Source organism: Spermophilus citellus, assembly GCF_964194105.1.
Source record: "Spermophilus citellus genome assembly, chromosome: 11".
In the NCBI taxonomy this organism is placed as follows: Eukaryota; Metazoa; Chordata; class Mammalia; order Rodentia; family Sciuridae; genus Spermophilus; species Spermophilus citellus.
Window position 1 is genome coordinate 108,925,067 of NC_138192.1, and position 20,575 is coordinate 108,945,641.

The following is a 20,575-nucleotide window of genomic DNA, read 5'->3' on the forward strand; positions in this document are numbered from 1 at the left end:
ATAAAATTTGGAATTACTTTACAATTGCTACTAATCTCAGGTATAATAGCCACAGTGCTCATTACTTAGTTGAACCTGAACTTCATCACATGAATAGTTGTAATGAAGTTCATGCATATTTGGGCAGTTATACCCTTATGGCTACTCACTGTCTCCTGCAGCAGAAACCATTGATGGTACAATAATCTCAGTTTCAGAGGTGCTAAAATGTAAAGAAGAAAACCTGTCTCTAGAGTCAATGATATATATGTTTCACTGTGCTTTCTCTTTCGTTCCATAAGAGTCATTTTTCCTAGATTAGAAATTTTGAATCACATCTGATAATTATGATATTGATATGTCTGTCAGTATTCCCCAAGGGGAAATAAAGTTGACACTTTATTTTTTTATTCTTCCTGAATGTTAGTATATAAGCGGAATATTTTTTATTCTAGATGTGTTTGATGGACATTTGCTGGGATCCACAGACAGCCAGGTGAAAGAGAAGTCAACCATGAAAGCCATCTTTGCAAATTTGCTTCCAGGAAATAGCTATAATCCTATTCCATTTCCTTTGTGAGTATTATACAAACTTTGTGTTTTTATTCCACTCCAAACTCTACCATGTCTGTTTTTTCACCATTATTAATTTCTCACTTATGTAAAATGCTTTGTTTTCCTTAATGTCGTAACCTTGCCCATTAGGGGCTGAGTAAATAGCACCTAAATAAATGAATGAATGTGCCTTAACAGTACCTAGAAGAGTTAGAGTGGAAGTCAGGGGAGCAAAATTTACATTGAGAGGGAGTCGCCATTGAGTTTTCATGTAATAACAGTAGAATGGCTGGGTTATTCTTGTTGGAATAGTAGTATGTCTTCTTCACAGTTTCTAGAAGACTTTTCTCTCAAGCTTATACTGGAACAAAGTATTTTAGACTTCTCTGGTTCTTTGGAAATTCTTTTTGAGATTAATATGGCCAAAATTTTGGTGCTATAGAAAGTTTTTTGGAGTCAATATTCTATAGTCCTGTGATTTGAAACCTAATTCTGATAATTTTCCGGTTGCCTTCAAATTTTTTTCTTGATTGTTTTTTGTTTCCTTTTGATTCAAGTTCTCATAATTTGCATACATTTTTGCTTAATTAATTATAATTCTGTAGTATTTAGGTAAAATTGTCCTGAGATTTACTTACAGAGTGTTAATAGATTTTGTATTTGATTTTCTGCTAATTTTATTTTTATTTATTTAATGCATTTTAAAAATTTAAACAGTGATCCAGATAAACACTACTTAATGTATGAACATGAACGGGTGCCCATTGCAGTCTGTGAGAAAGAACCCAGCTCCATCATTGCTTTTGCTCTCAGGTATTGTTCTTGGGACTTTTCCCCCAATGGTTGTATCTGTGTATTTTATGTATGTCTATAATCCTATTTGGGAGATTGTTCACATAAAGCATAACAAAATGATTAATAAAAATACTTTTTGTTTCAGCATGGTAGTCTGTTCTCTTTGTACCTGAAAACCTTCTCTTTATTCAAATAATGGGGTATAACATGAGTCTTAAGCAAGTTCCTAATAACTGAACTGACTAGAGAGTTTATTTACTGCCCCTTGAATCCTGTAACTGTTTAATTTGTATCCCTGTATCCCTTACTTTGATTTACTTATCAACATAATACGTGGGACATATTTTCCTAATAACAGGTGAATATCTTGTTTTTGTATTCTGTTCTCACATCCTTTCTGCTTCCTATACACACTAGATAAATTTTCCTACCTTGAGAATGCTATTTCTATTCCTTAAGTCGTAGGTATATTTGACTTTCTGACATAGTTATCATGTGTCTTAAAGAAGTGACCCACTGGGCTGAGGTCCTGGCTCAGAGGTAGAGTGCTCGCCTACCACCTGTGAGGAACTGGGTTTGATCCTCAGCACCACATAAAAATAAAGCAAAGATATTGTCTCTACGTATAACTAAAAAATAAATATTAAAAAAAGAAGCAACCCACTTTAAAAATATTGATATGTCTAAAAAACCTCAGCTTTTTGATCATAAAAGTATCTTGACAGTGGTTCAACCTTTTAAATAGAATCTAAGGTGTTGAATCAATTTTTTTTTTCTATTGTAAGGCGTTAAATTTTACCTTTTGGATATTTGTTACAAGGTGTATATTTATTCAACAAATATTTGGCATTGTATATACAGGGATAAACAAACTATTTTTTTTTTTTGTACCAGGGATTGAACCCAGGAGTCCTTAACTGTTGTGCCACTCCCCAGGCCTTTCTTTTTTATTTAGATACAGGGTCTTGCTAAGTTGCTTAGGCCCTTGCTAAGTTGCTGAGACTGGCTTTGAGCTTGCAGTCCTCCTGCCTTACCCTCCTGAGCCACTGAGATTACCACAACACCTGGGAAGATTTACATGCCTCTGCTTTTATGATATTTAGAGTTTACTGTTGGGATAATAAGAGTTTTTTCTTTATAAGATTTTATATGATAATTTTTAAGATCTTTGCCTTTTTATCCTTTGTGAAGATAGCATTTTATTCTAATTTACTGATTAATCATAGCATATCAATAGATAAGAAAGGTGCCAAAATGAAATATATATTTTGTACTATTAGGAAGAAAGTATTCTAGTTGAAGACATTTTCTTTCAATGTCTTAAAAGAATAATATACCCAACATGCCTCTTTGTTCTATGACATTTGATTTATCTAAATCATGACTGCCAGATTACTAGTCCAGGAGTCAAATGTTTTGGGCTAATAGAACATTAAAAAAAAAGTTTTTTTTCTTCAAATTTAGTACCTTTAAATAGAAAATCACTCTTAAGTTCCTTTATTCTGTATTAATCAAATCCTGAGGATTTATTCTTTTCGATTACCTGTTCAGTACCTGGATTAATTTGATTTAAATTTTAGTAACTAGGTTCTTTTGATCATTGCTAAGGTTATTGGTACTGGTTGGGAGTCAGTGGGTCCTTATTTGTATCATTCTATACAAATACATAGACCTTCCTTATGAAGCTTCTAATTGATCACTTTCATTAATTAACTGAAGTGCATTTGTTTAATCATGGATATTTAATAATGGTTGTGTTTCTATAATGCAAAATTTATTCTAAAGCTTATGATTTGTTTTTAAAGAAAGCTCAATGTTTAACATTTTTTTAAACCTATTTCTACCTTAAGTTGTAAAGAATACCGAAATGCCTTAGAAGAATTGTCTAAAGCAACTCTGTGGAACAGTGCTGAAGAAGGGCTTCCAACAAATAGGTGATTCATGATTGAGTACACTGTATTTTAATTTAGTTATGTTGTCATTTTCTGTATCCTTGTGTTTCAGTTCTATCATAGCATATTATCACTATTAAAATTTTTAGGATCCAGATAATGGCATTCAGTTCAGCCAGTAATTGAGACAGCAAAATTAAAGTACAGCAAAAGACCTTAAATAGTCCCTTAGCATGTAGTTTTCTGTCAATTGCCATATGGTTCAGTGTATGTTCTAAACTTCCCAACATTTTTTGGGGGGAAAAAAAAAGGTACTGTTTTTATTTTAAAAATGGTAATTTGTAAAAAGCACACCACTGCTTGGCTTTGTAATTTTAAGTGTTTGTGAATTTTATATACCTAACATTTAAAAAAAAAGCCCCAAACCAGGTTGTTCACTATTTTAGACATTTAAATAGAAATTGTCATAGTCTCATTATTAATGAAATAGGTTTCCTAATTTTACTAGTCTAGTTAAATTTGCTTGAATTATCACTATGAATAGAATGAAAAAAATGAAATTGTTATTTTCTGTAATTGTTTGGTGACATATACAAATCTAACTCTAATGGACTTAGGGGAAAATTTTATAAAAGTCTGTGGCTTTTGTACATTTCCATACGTTTTTATAGTTAAAGCATTTTACTTTCTTCAGTAGATATTCCAAAACTTTTTATTTAATGTTCTAACCTGTGTTTATGTAAATTATTAATCAGATTTCTGATTTTGTGGGTTGGCTTAGGTGTCTAGTAGTTTAGTGTAGGAATCAGAATACTCTCTATGTTCTGAATAGTTTAAATTAATTTTCCCTTTGTCTTTCTTCTTAGTATTTTAGACACCAGGCCAAAGAGTAGCAGCCCTGTTAGATTACCTGAAATTAGTGGAGGACAGACCAGCCGCACAGCAGAAGCAGAATCACAACCAAGTATGATCGAAAATGGAGAAGTATTTATAATTGTTTTATTTGTGAATATGATTTGAAGACGAAAACACAGAAATACCATTTGGAAAAGATTTACTATTTCTGGTCTTTTAAATATAGTATGGATTTAAACTTTTTTTTTTAAATATGCTTTTTAAAAAATTTTTTTCTTTTAGTTGTAGATGCATACAATGCCTTTGTTTTATTTTTAATTGTTTTATATAGTGCTAAGTATCGAACCCAGTGCCTTATACATGCCAGGCTAGCGCTCTACCACTTAACTACAGTTTCATTCCTGAATATCCTCTTTTATAGGTGTGATTTTTAAATATAAATTCAAGTTATTGAACTTCAAATTCTTAGAAACTCCTTTTTCTATGCAAAAAGAAAGAGTATCATCTTCCTTCTTTGAGCTTTCAATTTAAAATGTACATTCTAAAATAAAACATGAACTTATATATTTTTTTGAGTTTATAGTGTTAGTTGGCTCTATGAAAATTTTACGTTATTTCTTTAATCTCTACAATAAGCCCATAAGGATTATTTGACTTCCCTATTTTCAGAAAGGAAGTTAAGGTTTAGATTAAGTAGCTTGCTTGAGTTTTAGACAGTGGTGGAGATGGGATTTGGTCTTGGGTTTTATTGACTTTATCAGTTAGGAATGCATTTAGCTACAGTGAACAAAAAATTCACTTGTCTATAAGGGCTTAAACATATATGACAGTCTACTTTTCTAAAATAGATCAGCCTGGAGGTGGGCAGTTGCTGGCATTGGTCAAGCTGCTCAGCATTGTTATGACAACTGAGGGATAGTTTCTCTTGAATACTCTTAAATTTTTCTCATATTAAATAATATTCCATTTTGTTTGCTTTTGAGGCAGAAGAAGGGCAGTAGAACCTGCAGCTATTCTCTTACTGAGGAAGCAGAGATACCCACTTTGGTCCCATTGGTCAGAACTGAGTCTTAGGGCCCCCTCTAACTGCTGAAAAAATAGGGGGATCATTGTCCTGAGACTGCATACATAGCTGTCCCCCTAAATTTAAGTTCTCTTAGCAAGGAACTGGGTAGTAGTGGATATTAAGGAAGAAATAATAGTGTCTACCACTTTAAGTAAGTATTTTCATGACTGATATTTTCTGTTGATTATGCAAATGGTCATTTATTTTGGTAAATGATAAATTTATAGTATTAGAATCACAATATGTATGATTTAATGAAGGAAGCTCAAAACTAGGAATAAAAGAACAAGATAGTAAATTCTTGGCTATCCTGTAGTATTTATTTTTTGCAAGATGCTGAAAAAGAACTCATTTTCCCATTTTAACATTTCGAAACACAAAAGATGAAAAGACGTAAACTTTAACTCTGAATTCTTTTAGCTTGTGGAATTATTGTTTTAGTTGAATTGACTGTAGTGTAATAAGAACTTAGCTATAATTTAATCTTTTGGCTGAAGATGTGACTGTTTTTGGAAGACAGTTTTGAAAGACCTTCTAGAGAATTTCTCACATTTTGACAGGTCAAGTAGCTGAGCATTGCTTTCCTTCCGTGTTTCTGATAGCATAAGTGCTTGACTACTCAAAAAACAACAACAATAACATGTGGAATAATAATCTTTGCTAACACAGGAATAAGTTGAAAATTTTTATTTTCCACTTGCAGTGACCTGTAATTGAAATTAATGTGTTACCTTTTATTTTTAGCCAAAAAGGCTTCTGGAATGTTGTCCTTCTTCAGAGGGACAGCAGGCAAAAGCCCTGATCTCTCTTCCCAGAAGAGAGAGACCTTACGTGGAGCAGATAGTGCTTACTACCAGGTTGGGCAGACGGGAAAGGAGGGGACGGACAATCAAGGCATTGAGCCTCAAGGTGTGTAGACCATATGTGCTGGTTCCAGGCTCTAGTTTATTTATTTTGGTTTTTAAAGTTTTCTTATAGTGCTACATAGGTAATTCTTAACTACTGAAACCAGGGCATGTCCACTGTTCTCACTCCTCAACATGATAGTAGAAAAAGCATGGCATTTGAGGAGTCCAGCTGGTTTCAGATTTTGTTGCTATCATTTACTGTGTGATACAATCAGAAATCCTTAGTTGCCATACCTGTAAAGTGGCTAAAACAGTGTATTCCAAGGTTTACTGATGACTTAGTGACATTATACACTAAAGCATGGGACAGAGGTCCCACTATGTAACTCAAATCCTCACGTTTTCATTCCTCTGCCCCATCCCCAAGATGTTCTCTTCCTTTTCTAATTCCTGTAAAATTGTGGCTATTTATGCCCATCTATATTTTGATATTTTAAAACCATGTCTATCTGAGTGTGTTGTATATGGGTTTAGAACAGTATTTGGCAGATCCATTCGTTTATTTTTGTCTGCTTGATTTTACATTGAGTAGTTGCAACTGACTAAATTATTTATTATCTGTCCCTTTAGAGAAATTGTTGAGTGACTCCTAGGTTATATCATGAATTAGTAGTTAAAATATAATAATTACCATAACAAATTTTGATTAGCAATTGAGAGATCTGTTTAGTGTTCTGGAGGCTGCAGTTGGCCCGCAGGTGTTTATAATGTGATCCTTGGAGAGTCTTGATTCTTTGGAAAATGATTTTGAAATGTGAAAACTTAGGGGACAATTTGTTCTTTTTGATACTAATATGTATTTCAAGTATACAGTAAACAGTGAATCTTGTAGGTTTGTCAGAAACATCAGTCAAATTAAAAAAAAAACAACCTCTGAATTAGATTTTAATATTTGGGGAAGTGTTATTCTATACATATCTGGAAAACTAGTCACTAATTGATAAAGAAGCCATGGAAGTTCTTGGTGTCAGAGTTGAGTTTGCTATGATAGGAGTTAAGTAAAATTATTCAAACCGAATTCTCTATTTCTTTAATCTAAATATTGAAACTTTTAAAATAACACATTTTATTGTAATTGTTTACAGAGTTTAATAGTGATTTTACTAGGTTATTTTTATTGTTGATTTACTAATTTTTGTTGTTATATCAGGGACAAAAGATAAAATGAACTGATAACTATTTAAAACTTTGCCTTTACTAATGATATTAAACCTTTTAGATGAGGTAGATGGAGGAGATCCACAAAAGAAACAATTCACAAATCCTCACGTTGAACTTCGTAAGTATATAATAATGTGTTGTCTGCCTAGGGACAGGGACCATAATTAAGCAAACTGTTACTTGGGAATTCTAGCTTTATACTAGTTAAATATCCTGTTTCTTGAGATGAATATTAAAATCTGCCAACATGAGGTTTATTTATGTATAATTTAGTTTCTAAAAATGTATTGTTGAATTTATAAAGAAATTTAATTAAAGTTACAATTCATAAATTTATAAATTATACTTTAATTTCTAATATTTAAATCTTTTCCTGTTGTATAATGGATATACACAGAGCTCGACAAGCATTTAGAATTGTATATGGGTACTAGAAACTTATTGTTCAGAATAGTATCATATACTATAAATTTTGTGATGTTTATAAAGAAGTTGTATAATAGTACAATGATTAAAGTACAATAACCAATGTAAAGGTAGAACTGGGTTCTATTTAAAAAAATTTTTTTAAAGTGTGTAATAGTGATCATATGATTATTTTCTAATCTCCCCTGTGGATCATGTTGACAGCATGGTAATAAACAGGCATTTCAACTTAACATGAAAGCTGCTTTCCTGGAGGAACCTACATGGTTGCATTTAGTGGTGGGAAAGGGAAGGAAAAGGTATTTTTTTTGATTCATAAGAGATGTTTAAAAAACTCTTTTGTAGAATTTTCTGATGCTAATGCCAAATTTTATTGTCGACTGTACTACGCTGGAGAGTTTCATAAGATGCGTGAAGTGATTCTGGGCAGCAGTGAGGAAGATTTCATTCGTTCCCTTTCCCACTCATCGCCCTGGCAGGCCCGAGGAGGCAAATCAGGAGCTGCTTTCTATGCAACTGAAGGCAAGACTTTTTAATCATTTTTCTGGTTGAGTGGTCTTCATCTTTTCCCCTGAAATGATTTATGATACTTGAACTGAGGTAGTAGGGTATTGGCTAATGGCAAATGATGTTTTCTGACTTCCATTTTATTTTAAGAGGATTTAATAAAATATTTAAAATAATATACCTCTATGTGTTTGTAATGAGATTCAGGCATTGATCAAGTCCTTACCTTAGTAAACTCTAGTTCTGAGCTCTCCAAAGGTAAAGAGAAAGAGTACTTCTAGAAAGCTCAAAAGGGTATATCAGAACTGATGAAAAATGAAAATAGAAATATTTTTAGCCTGAAAGTAGAAATTCCAAGTTCTTCACCAAAAAATTTGCAGAATATGTGACCATTGTGTTTCAGATTCAATTTGCTCTAACCACTGATAGCAAAATTATTTAAGAGAATACAGCTGGAAATTTGTTGTTTGATAAATATTTTCATAACAGCGACTTAGTGGATTATTAACAATGGAGTTTATATAACTTTATTTGATAGTTCTAAAAATTAGGTCACTTAGCAATGAATTTTGTGGTACAGAAATTTTGTGATACAGAGTAGAAGACTAGTGACTACATAAATCCTCAGGATCTCTTCTAGCCCTTCCATTACTTGAGAATTATGTTCTGATCAAAATTTTCATGGTAACATCAGAAAATATCCATTAAAAACATAAAATAAGGATGATTTGGGATCTCTGGAATGATTTATTATAGAAGATAGTAGATATTATGATTGAATAAATACTTGAAATTTCTGCTTTTTAGATGATAGATTCATTTTGAAGCAGATGCCTCGTCTGGAAGTCCAGTCTTTCCTTGACTTTGCGCCACACTACTTCAATTATATTACAAATGCCGTTCAACAAAAGGTAGAAATCCAAATCTTGAATCTTGGTCAACAGAGTTTTACTGGGCTTTCTTTCATCCTGAGGGTTAGTACTAATGATAGTTCTCCTTGAACGGGACATGACTGGATCTCAGGATGCAATTGAGGTCTGGTGGAATGCAGATTTTGCACTGTAGTTTTCTTATCTTTGCCAGTAAGGAGTCAAGTGATCTTGAGCAAAATGTTTTTAATTAGTATGTATATGAAAGTTAATTTAAATTTAAGACTAACAATGTTAACTGCAAATATTGTAATTTGTAATTTTGTTGAGACAGAAATTTGGAACATGTTGAGATATCAGGATATGCCTCCTTTAGCTAGAAAAGCAGGAAGTCATTGGCCCAGGTTTGCCTACTTTTCATCGAGCAATGACCACCCTCCTTCCCCCACCTCCATAAAATTATGAATAGAATTTTGGGTGCTTTTTATTGTGAGTTATTAGAGGAAACTAGATATCATAATAAAGTGCTTGAATTTGAACTGTGAAGGATTGACCCTTTGGAAAATGGTAAGGGTCTAATATTTTCATTGGCTTCATTACTGCATGCACTTCTGAGATTCAAGGGTTTGAGTTACTTTTCCAGGACCTTTGGCTGGTTATATCAGCAGTAAATCATGAAATCATTTTTACAACATGTGAATAACCCACATAATATAAAAAATAGTATTGGATCACAAATAATCCCTTTAATAATAGTATTCTTTGATCTTTTCTTGATTAGAGGCCCACTGCCTTAGCCAAAATTCTTGGAGTTTATAGAATTGGTTATAAGAACTCTCAGAACAACACAGAAAAGAAGTTAGATCTTCTTGTCATGGAAAATCTTTTCTATGGGAGAAAGATGGCACAGGTAAGGGCACTGGACTTTGTGAAGCATTTAGCTATTGGAACTCTTTGTACTTTTGGTACTTGAATATAATGAATTCAAATAACTTCTTATTTTATAGTAAATATTTAACTTTGGTTACTAGATGAAATTGGACTTTTGACTTGGAAAAAAGAATAAAGAAAAATTATTGTTATGGACTGGTCCTAAAATGTAGCATATCAATATTCTAGAATCATAGAATTGGTAGAATAAGAAAGCAGACTTCCATCACCTGATTTTTTTTTTTTAAGAGTGAGAGAGGGGAGAGAGTGAGAGAGAATTTTAATATTTATTTTTTAGTTCTTGGCGGACACAACATCTTTGTTGGTATGTGGTGCTGAGGATCGAACCCGGGCCGCACGCATGCCAGGCGAGCACGCATGCCAGGCGAGCGCGCTACCGCTTGAGCCACATCCCCAGCCCCTGAATTTTAAAAATAAATTTATTGAAGCCCATAGAAATTGAGTAACTTAGTTATTTTTAGATCTCAAGTTGGTCTAGAGTCTAGAAAAGTGCTCTTCAAAGTTCTGGTTCTTAAATTATTTCCAGTCTTCAATGAGTTAAGGAGCTTATGCCAAACTGTGATCCAGTGCACTGCTTCTTCATGGAGAAAATCTTCATCTGAGAAATAATATTAGCTGAACTAAACTGTGTGCTTAATAGTCTAATGATTTATTTATATTCTGTCACTGGCTCCTTAACATCATCAAAAGCCAGGAGCAATTGACCAGCAATGGTCTATAAACTACACTCAAGTCATACTGGTTCTCGCATTCAGCTTCTCTGACCTTTGAGTGTACCGCTTTTCCTGCTACCCAATTATTCCTAAAATTATAGTTTTTTCTCCATTGCCATAGTAATTGTACAATTTTGATATCAAGACTAAGTTTCTTAAGAAAGTTAATTTGAATCTTTTTTTATACTGCTTTATAATCCAATCATATATTTTTGGAGTTACTCTTTAATGTACCATAAATTTATTAAATTGATCAGCGAATTTCTGAAATGTTTTAGTAATTGAGTACCTAGGTATTAGTTTCATATGTTATACTTATATCACCATGTATTTTATGCATTGTACAATTATTTCACTATAAATTTAATGACTATTTAAAAAGTTATGATTGAGTTTTTAAACTAAATTTAAAAGTATATAATTGTAACCACTACAAAAAGTCTGTCTGCCTTTTTAATTTAATTTCATTAATTAACCATTGTGGCAACTCATACATAAATAACAAAGAATTTTTTTTCTGCTAGGTGTTTGATTTGAAGGGTTCACTTAGGAATCGAAATGTAAAAACTGACACTGGAAAAGAGAGTTGTGACGTGGTCCTGCTGGATGAAAACCTCTTGAAGATGGTTCGAGACAACCCTTTGTATATTCGTTCTCATTCCAAAGCTGTTCTGAGAACTTCCATCCATAGTGACTCCCACTTCCTTTCTAGCCACCTCATTATAGATTATTCTTTGCTGGTTGGGCGAGATGATACTAGCAATGAGCTGGTAGTTGGAATTATAGGTAAGTTAATAGATATATACTACTTATAGCTCATGATTGAAAGAGAAAAAATTGTAAAATTCTTTTGAGTCTTGTTAGGTTTATTGAGTACTTTAACAAACTTTCATTTGAAATTTTAAAAATAATAGTTTTTCATCCTAGTTCCTTCTATTCAATTTTTTCATCTCCATTTTCATTATTTTTTGTCAAAAATACATAATTTCAGGCTGAGTTTGGTGGTACCTGCTTATAATCACAGTGATTTTAGTGGTTGAGGCAGGAAGATTGCAATTTTGAGGCTAGCCCCAGCAACTTAGCAAGATCTTGTCTGAAGATAAAAAATATAAAAAAGGGCTGGGGATGTAGCTCAATGGTAGAGTGCTCTGGAGATAGAGGTGTATCACACATATATACACACGTACACACACACACACACACACACACAAACTATGTATTCAAAAATGATTTGCAGATTAGGCCTTGTGTCATTGTTTTAAGGCTTAAGCAAATTAATTTGGAGAAAACCTTTAAAGTGATTTGCAGATTAGGCCTGTGTCATTATTTTAGGATTAAGCAAATTAATATGGAGAAAACTTTTAGAAAAGCCCTAGCATATTGAAGCACTCAATAAATGCTAAGTATTATAGAAATAGTAGTAATAGTTATTGTCATTTGCTTATATTTATTAACATAACTTGATTGCTAATTGCACCTGCCTTTTTCAACCCTCAGATTATATTCGAACATTTACATGGGACAAAAAGCTTGAGATGGTGGTGAAATCAACGGGAATTTTAGGAGGACAAGGTGAGTAAAATTTTTGTTCTATTTGTTCTTTAAATTCTCATATATTTCTTATTATTTAAAATTTAAGAGCTATTAAAATTGTAAAAAATGTAGAGTTATCTCTGATTTCATTTCCAGAATGGCCAGATATTAAGGGGAATTGTGTAGGTAGGAAATGTTGGGTTTAAATTTGTGTTAAAATGCCAAAAGTTCTTAAAATAAGAGTTAAAAAGGAAGAAAAAGCTAGAGTTCTGAATAAGAGATTGTCTCTACTAAACATTTGATATTTTCTAAGTTCTTTGAGCACTGCTAGCCTCATTTGTGCCTCTAGCCATCTCTCATCTCTAAGAAAGAATTTATCTTTTAGAATGAAAGCTTCCACCAGGAAGAACCCTGTCACATGGCAGGTGGCACAGTGGCTAACCCTACCTCCTCACTTAGACTGCTCTGCTTTATGTGTCTTTATGGCAGTTTATACAAAACAACATAATTGGTTGAAATCTGATACCCAATCAAATATGTGTGTGTGTGTGTGTGTGTGTGTGTGTGTGTGTGTGTATAAAGCAGCTTCCCACCCCCCTTTTCTCTTTCATAATTTTAGGTAAAATGCCAACTGTGGTCTCTCCAGAGTTGTATAGGACTAGATTTTGTGAAGCAATGGACAAATATTTCCTGATGGTGCCAGACCACTGGACAGGATTGGACCTGAACTGTTGAAATCAAGCACATTTCTTGAAGTAGACTGTGAAAGAAAACAGTCAGGAACAAGAGACCAAAAATAAGTGACATGTTCACTTATTCTTCATTCCATTCACCTGTGTCCAGAAGTCCTTTTAGTTCTTTGGCTCTTTAGATCGTCCATGTCTGAAGGGTAAAAATTTCTTTGGATTTGCACTTTGGATTTTGATACCTGTGAATTAGTAGTCTGGAAGTTGCATGAACATTTCCTCACTTAAGCTGAAATATAGATCATTTCAAAGAGCTAAGATTAGAGATGAGTCAATGGTGTGAGAAACTGAGTTGTATTTGTTAACTTAATTGGAGAAGAAAAACCATATCTTATAGATTGTGACTATCTTGGCCTTACAGTTGACACATTCTTTCCTTAAAAGGCATTTGTAGTACTGCTGAATTTAATGTTACCTATTGTCAGGATTTCTGAAAACTTTAAGAAAAATTTTGATTTATTCCTCTAGTGACCAGGTAAGCAGGTTTGCATTTATTGAAGAATTTAACTTAAATCACGAATCCTGTCTGAATTTTCTGTGTCTTCTCAATTTACCTTGTTTTCAAGTGTTCAATTTTATAATTCTGCCTTCTCTATTGGTGACAAGAGGATGCAGCCATTAACTTAAAGTCCTTTTCAGAGTACTTCTTAAGCTTGTTTAAAACTTTTGACTAATCATTATGTTAAACACCACTCATCTTTGTATGTTCATATTTTAGGTCTTGCCACCCCCCCTTATTTTAGGGAAATAGTCATCATTAGTAAATTGGTCTGGAATAATTGAATTTCTAAAGGAATAATTATTAACACAGGAATTTTATGAGTATAAAAAATAAATTAGATCCAATCCAAGAAATTGGGTGAGAAGGAAACACTTGGTTGCTTTATATAGGGGTGAAGTATCTTTCAGTATAACCAGCAAGTTCAATGGCATTTATTTCCAGGACATTCCCATTTTCCAGTTTTCTACACACTGACTAGTTCTGCTCCTGAGACATACTAAGAGATAAAGTTATCTTACTAAGGAGCTTCTTTTTTAATGGCCAGTAATTTTGTTTGTTTTAAAAAGTGATTCGGAGTATTCAACTTTGAGGAAATTCTGATCCCAGAATGTTTCTTTTTTTGGCTTCTTTCTGTCATGAGAACAATATAGGGATTTGTAAAATTTTTAGAATTTCATTCTTTTTCAGACTTCCTATAATAATAGTACATGAATTTTCACATAAAAAAAAAGAGAGCAAGATGCATTCAGTTATAGTATGGTAAGTACATGAATGGGAACATTTTGGAAAGCTTGCTTTAAAGAATGAAAACATTGGTTTGTATTTGGTGCTTATTAAAAATATAGTTAATTTTGAACTAGAAGCAAGTTGGCCAAGGACTTGAGACTTATCTGATGCTAAGCTTCCTCTCCCACTTAAATATGTATATGGCCTTTTGAAGTTACACAAAACACTGATGATTTTAGTTTTGATACAGAAGACTAGTAAAGGAGTTGTGTAGACATGGAAGATGTGTGGAAGATGATTAAATTTTTATGTGTCTAGGGAAAAGAGATTTTGTGTCTGATTTGAAATACCAGTACGGTTTTGTCTCTGTTTATTTTTCCTATCAGGACACATAGGGTTATTTATCCTGTCAATTTCCTGTAGAAGTGAAAGATGTCCCCCACTAACCATTCTTTTATTTTCAATACTATGTACACAACTGGAACGCTCCATGAGAATAGCTCCTGACAATAATGTGGCATACTGATTTTTCTTTACCTTGCCCATGACTTTAAAAATCATTTTTTAAAGTACTCCTGCCTAATGGGTAATTCGTTGGTTAAACATTCTGAAGCAAGAGTTGCTGCTTTGTAAGGACACTTTGTCCTTATAAAATTAATGTCTGAGCTATATTCATGAAGGGAAAATGCACAATTTAACTGTTTGGTTTGAGTGGTACAACTATATGCCCGGTTCCTTCCTGTTCCTCTTTATGCCACTATTAGATATATAAGGTGTTTCAAATTACTATGCCAGTCAATTTCAGCATTGAGTGACTATTTTCCTTTCTTGAATTCCCTTTCTATATTAATGCTGAAAAGTTAGAAATTAGGAAGAAATCTTAGTATTTCTTTCCTGAGAATACAGTATGAATCCTAAAAATAATTGATAGTAGCATGAGAGAACTATGTCAACATGTTGCTTTGTATAAAAATCTCATTTATAAATGTGAAGCTTTTTGATTCCATCAAAATATATTTGAAAAATAGAAAGGATTTACTTTTTTTCTTATCTCAGCCTAAGAAAAATAAGGGGAATAAGCTAAGTCCTTTTGTAGTCTGTTGAATACCTTAAATTTATAGATAATCAAAATTTCCTACAGAATGTCTTATACTTTTTTTCTTGATTTAGTAGTGAGTGGTTTTCTAGCTTTGGCTTTTATTGAGTATTGTAAATAGTAGGGTCATATTGGCATCTTTTGTGATGGCTTTGTGGTCATCAGATCTTGACATTTTGCCTATTACCAGTGGACTTGAATGAAACTTCCAAGGAGAATATATCTTCCTAAAGAAAGTTGGCTCAGTTTAAAGAGTAAAAATCAGTGTGATCAATGAGCCTGGTGGAAAATCAGATCAGGCCATTCATTATCCTGCAAGTGTTAACACTGACTTATGCAGTATTCATACCATCTAGTGCAATGCCTTTCTTTTCTTTGGTAACACAGGTGCAATGTATTATAGAAAAAATAGAAATTACAAATCATGAACAGTTTTATTAATACTACTGTGTCCGTTTTGTAAAATACAAGTGTATATTATGTCTTTTGACAGGTTGAATTTTAAACTAGAGAAATAATGTTGTAAATCATAATAGCTACTTTTAATTTAATATGAAAAACTCATTTAACAATATTGAAAGTACTTAATGTATTATAATGTATATATTTCTCTACTTTGGTTCCAGCTGTTTTATATGATTGACATGTTATTTAAAAGATAACTGCCTTTATCTTTTAGAGACTTGTACTGTAAATAAAGAAGACTTATAATAAACTGCAATCTGCTTACTCAGTTTTGAATCTGCGTACTTAGTCTTGAATCCACTTGAGGAAATTACAAAAGTAAAGGGTGTTGGATGTGCAAGCCTTGTTCCTGGCCTGCTGGTGTTGCCTTCTGTTCACTCCTTTCCTCTTACTTTTCCAATGGAAGAATTTAATTCTTTCGTTGAAACTTGCGGTTCATTCTGGCCAGTAAGGGACAGGGCTGTATTGGCTTTCACATTCTTCTTGAGTTTTAGTTTTCCTGACGGGGAACTCAAGGAAGTCAAGCTCTTTACTATGTGGGATTGGCCTAATTTGCAGGTGGGCGGGGCTTTCTCAACCACAATTTCTTCCATGGCTTGGAGGCAAATCCCATGCTACCTGAACTGCATCAGTCTTTTGAGCCTAAAGCTACAAGGCCCACCTCTTACCTGGATTCATTGGGGCAATGGTGAGAGTGGTTGCTTCTGAGTATGCCCAGAAGTTGCTGGGCTGTGCAGGAAAATAAGTGCCTGGCACAGAGTGGCAAGGGTGGTATCTCTGGCTCATTTACCTCTTTGCTTTTCTCTTGTAGGTTGGAAGAAGTGGATGGTAGGGAAGAGGCAGAGTGAATTCTCTAGTCCCTATTAGCCTATAAGTATCTTGTGTTGGAAATTAATTATTTTATAAAATTCCTGAATTAATAAAAGTAAGGTTTTTTAATGAGATTTTATTGTGATTTTAAAAATGTATAACAAGTTTTATTACCTTAACAATTTTTAAGTGTATAATTCAGTTGTAATAATTATATTCACATTGTCTTATATAAGATATTCAGAATATTTTTATCTCACAGAACACCTGGTATCCCTTCAAGTCCCAGGTAACCGCCATTCTGTTTGTCTTTATTAATTTCACTATTTAAGATAGTTCATCATATCCTAGGGTGTTATAATTTTGTGACTGTCTTTTTCACTTAGCATAATTCTTTGAAGTTCACCTTTGTTGTGGCATGTGACAGAATTTCTTTTTAAAGACTGAATGATATTCCACTGTATTTATATACCATATTTTGTGTATCCATGAATCCTTCCACAAATGCTTAATTTTATGTGTCAACTTGACTGAACTAAGGGATGGCCAGATACCTGGTCAGACATTATTTCTTGGTGTATTAGGAAGGGTTTTTCTGGAAGAGGTTAGCATCTATTTTTCAATTTCAAATTTTCTTTTAAAAATCTTTTATTTGTTCTTTTTAGGTATACAGGACAGTAGAGCATATTTTGATATATTATTCATATATGGAATATAACTTATTCTAATTAGGATCCCATTCTTGTGGTTGTACGTGATGTGGAGTTATACTGGTCATGTATTCATATATGAACATAGGAAAGTTATGTCCAATTCATTCTACCGTCTTTCCTGTTTCTATCCCCCTTTCCTTCTCTTCATCCCCTTTGTCTAATCCATTGAACTTCTGTTCTTCTCCTCCCCAACTTTATTGTGTGTTAACATCCACATATCAGAACATTTGGCCTTTAGTTTTTTTGGGATTGACTTATTTCATAATACTTAGTATAATAAGTCTCCAGATCCATTCATTTGCTGGCAAATGTCATAAAGTAATTCTTATTTATGGCTGAGTAATACTCCATTGTGCATATATACCACATTTTAAAAAATATTTTAAAATTATTGACAGACTTTTTTATTTTATTCATTTATTTGTATGTGGTGCTGAGAATCGAACCCAGTTCCTCACACATGGGAGGCAACCGCTCTAAAACTGAGCCCCAGTCCTAGCCCCCACATTTTCTTTATCCATTCATCTGTTGAAGAGCACCTAGATTGGTTTCATAGCTTGGCTATTGTGAATTGAGCTGCTATAAATATTTATGTGGCTGTGTCACTACAGTATGCTGATTTTAAGTCCTTTGTGTATAAACCGAGGAGTGGGATAACTGGGTCAAATGGTGGTTCCATTCCAAGTTTTCTGAGGAGTCTCCAGACTGCTTTCCAGAGTGGGTGCATAAATTTGCAATCCCACCAGCAATGTGTAAGTGTACCTTTCCCCCCACATCCTTGCCAGCATTTATTGTTGTTTGTATTCTTGATAATTGCCATTCTGACTGGAGTGCAATGGAATATCGGTGCATTTTTCTAATTGCTAGAGATGTTGAACATTTTTTTTTATAAATTTGTTGCCCAGTCATATTTCCTCTTCTGTGAAGTACCTGTTCAGTTCCTTTGCCCATTTACTGACTGGGTTGTTTGTGGAGGTTTTTTTTGTTTGTTTGTTTGTTTTAGAGTTAAGTTTTTTGAGTTGTTTATATATCCTGGAGATTAATCCTGTGTGATACAGGTGGCAAAGATTTTCTCCCATTCTGTAGGCTCACTCTTCATGTTTTTTTTTTGGGGGGGGGCAGGTACAAGATTGAACTCAGAGGCACTCAACTGCTGAGCCATATCCCAAGTTCTATTATGTATTTTATTTAGAGACAAGGTCTCACTGAGTTGCTTAGTGCCTCATTTTTGCTGAGGCTTGCTTTGAACTCATGATCCTCCTGCCTCAGCCTCTGAAGCCACTGAGATTATAGGCATGTGCCACTGTGCCCTCCTGTCTTCATGTTCTTGATCGGATATTAGCCTTTGAATTGGTAGACTGAGTAGGAAGACCTGCCTTTACCAGTGTGGATGGACTAGAGTAGAATAAAAAGGTAGTCAAAGGACAAATATTCTCTCTCCTTGAGCTGGAACATGTATCTTCTGCCCTTGAACATCACAGCTCTAAGATCGTGGGCCTTTGGATTCTAGGAGTGGTACCAGTGGCCTCCATGGTTCTCAGGCCTTCAGATCCAAACTGGAAGTTACACCATAGGGCTCCCTAGTTCTCAGACCTTCAGAGTTGGAGTGAATTACATAACCAGCTTTCCTGGTTCTCCACTTGCAGACAGCGTATGGTGGGACTTCTTATGTAAGCATGAGAGTCAGTTCCCATAATACATCTTTTCTTCCCTTTCTTTGGAGAACCCTGACTGATCGGGACTGTTTCCATTACTTGGTTATTGTGAATAATACAGCTGTGAATATGGATATGCAATACCTATTCAACACCTCACTTTCAGTTCTTTTAGGTAAATATCCATAATTTGGATTGCTGGGTCATATAGTAGAACTAGTTTTAGTTTTTTTTAAAAAACTTTTTTTTTTCACAATATCTATATTTTATTTTTATGTGGTGCTGAGGATTGAACCCAGTGCCTCACGCATGCGAGGTAAGCTTGCTACTACATTAGCCATATCCCTAGCCCCTAGGTTTGGTTTTTTTAAGGAGCCTCCATATTGTTTTCCATAGTGGTTGTACCATTTTATAATCCCACACACAACAGTGCCCAAGAATTTGAATTTTTCTACATGCTCATTAATACTTGTTATTTTATTTAGTTTTGTTGTTTTTTTCCCCTTGATACTGGGGATTGAACTCGGGGGCACTCAAACACTGAGCCACATCCCCAGCCCTATTTTGTATTTTATTTAGTGACAGGATCTCACTAAATTGCTTAGCGCCTCGCTCTTGGTGAGACTGGCTTTGAACTTGTGATCCTCCTATCTCAGCCTTCTGAGGGATTACAGGTGTGTGTAACTGTGCCTGGCTTTAGTTTGTTTTTGATAATAGCTTTTCTAATGGATGTGAGGTAATACCTCACTGTGGTTTTCATTTGTGTGTCTTTAATTATTGGTGATGTTGATCATCTCATGTGCTTGATAGTCATTTGAGTAAATATCAGTTCAAGTCCTTTGCCCATTTTTAAATCAGGTTATTGATTTGAAAATATTCTCTCCCATTCTGTTTTTTTTTTTTTTTTTTTGAGTACTGGGGTTTGAACCGAGGAGTGCTTAACAACTAAGCTAAGTCCCCAGCCCTTTTTTATAGACAATGTCTTACTGAGTTGCTTAGGGCCTTTGCTAAGCTGCTGAGTCTGGCCTCAAACTTGCGATCCTCCTGACTCAGCCTCCTGAGTTACTGGGATTAAAAGTATGCATCACTGCATCCGGCATTCTTGTGTTCTTTGATGCACAGAAGTTTTTGTTTGATGTAGTTCTGTTGTTTAATTTTGTTATTATTGCCTGTGATTTTGGTGCCACACCCAATACATTATGAACAATTCCAATGCTGTAAAGCTTTTTTTTTTTCTATTTTCTTTTTGGAGACCAGTTGATCATATGTGCAAGGGTTTATTTCCGAATTCTCTGTTCTATTGGTTTATATGTCTGTCTTTATGCTAATACCATGCTATTCTGATTTCTATAGCTTTGTGATGTTTTGAAGTTAGGAAATATGAATCTTCTAATTTTATTCCTCCCTTTTGAAATTGTTTGACTCTTCAAGATCTCTTGAAATTCCCTTTGGATTATAGGATGAATTTTTCTACTTATATATCAAAGGCCCATAGGTTTTTGATAGGGATTATAGGAAATCTGTAGATCACTTTGAGTAGTACTGACATCCTAACAATAGTTAATCTTCCAGACTATGAATATGGGATGATATGTTTCTACTTATTTATGTATTCTTCAATTTCTTTCAATAATTTTATGTAGTTTTTATCT

General features: G+C 33.8%; 1 protein-coding gene across 11 annotated transcripts in view; it reads left to right on the top strand.

The window, feature by feature from the left end:
* The window catches only part of PIKFYVE (phosphoinositide kinase, FYVE-type zinc finger containing), a gene marked incomplete at its 3' end in the record, with an annotated part of 81,875 nt that extends 65,872 nt beyond the window's left edge, over positions 1-16,003 (top strand). For all 11 annotated transcript variants that reach the window (XM_081260543.1, XM_081260552.1, XM_081260550.1 and 8 more), the window contains 12 exons: positions 435-555; positions 1,252-1,347; positions 3,180-3,263; positions 4,088-4,185; positions 5,887-6,051; positions 7,270-7,329; positions 7,983-8,159; positions 8,952-9,055; positions 9,795-9,923; positions 11,202-11,463; positions 12,175-12,249; positions 12,830-16,003. In XM_081260543.1, the coding sequence (XP_081116669.1) occupies positions 435-555; positions 1,252-1,347; positions 3,180-3,263; positions 4,088-4,185; positions 5,887-6,051; positions 7,270-7,329; positions 7,983-8,159; positions 8,952-9,055; positions 9,795-9,923; positions 11,202-11,463; positions 12,175-12,249; positions 12,830-12,945 (1,487 nt within the window). The remainder of the gene's footprint in view (positions 1-434; positions 556-1,251; positions 1,348-3,179; positions 3,264-4,087; positions 4,186-5,886; positions 6,052-7,269; positions 7,330-7,982; positions 8,160-8,951; positions 9,056-9,794; positions 9,924-11,201; positions 11,464-12,174; positions 12,250-12,829) is intronic.
* Positions 16,004-20,575: the final 4,572 nt, after the last annotated feature.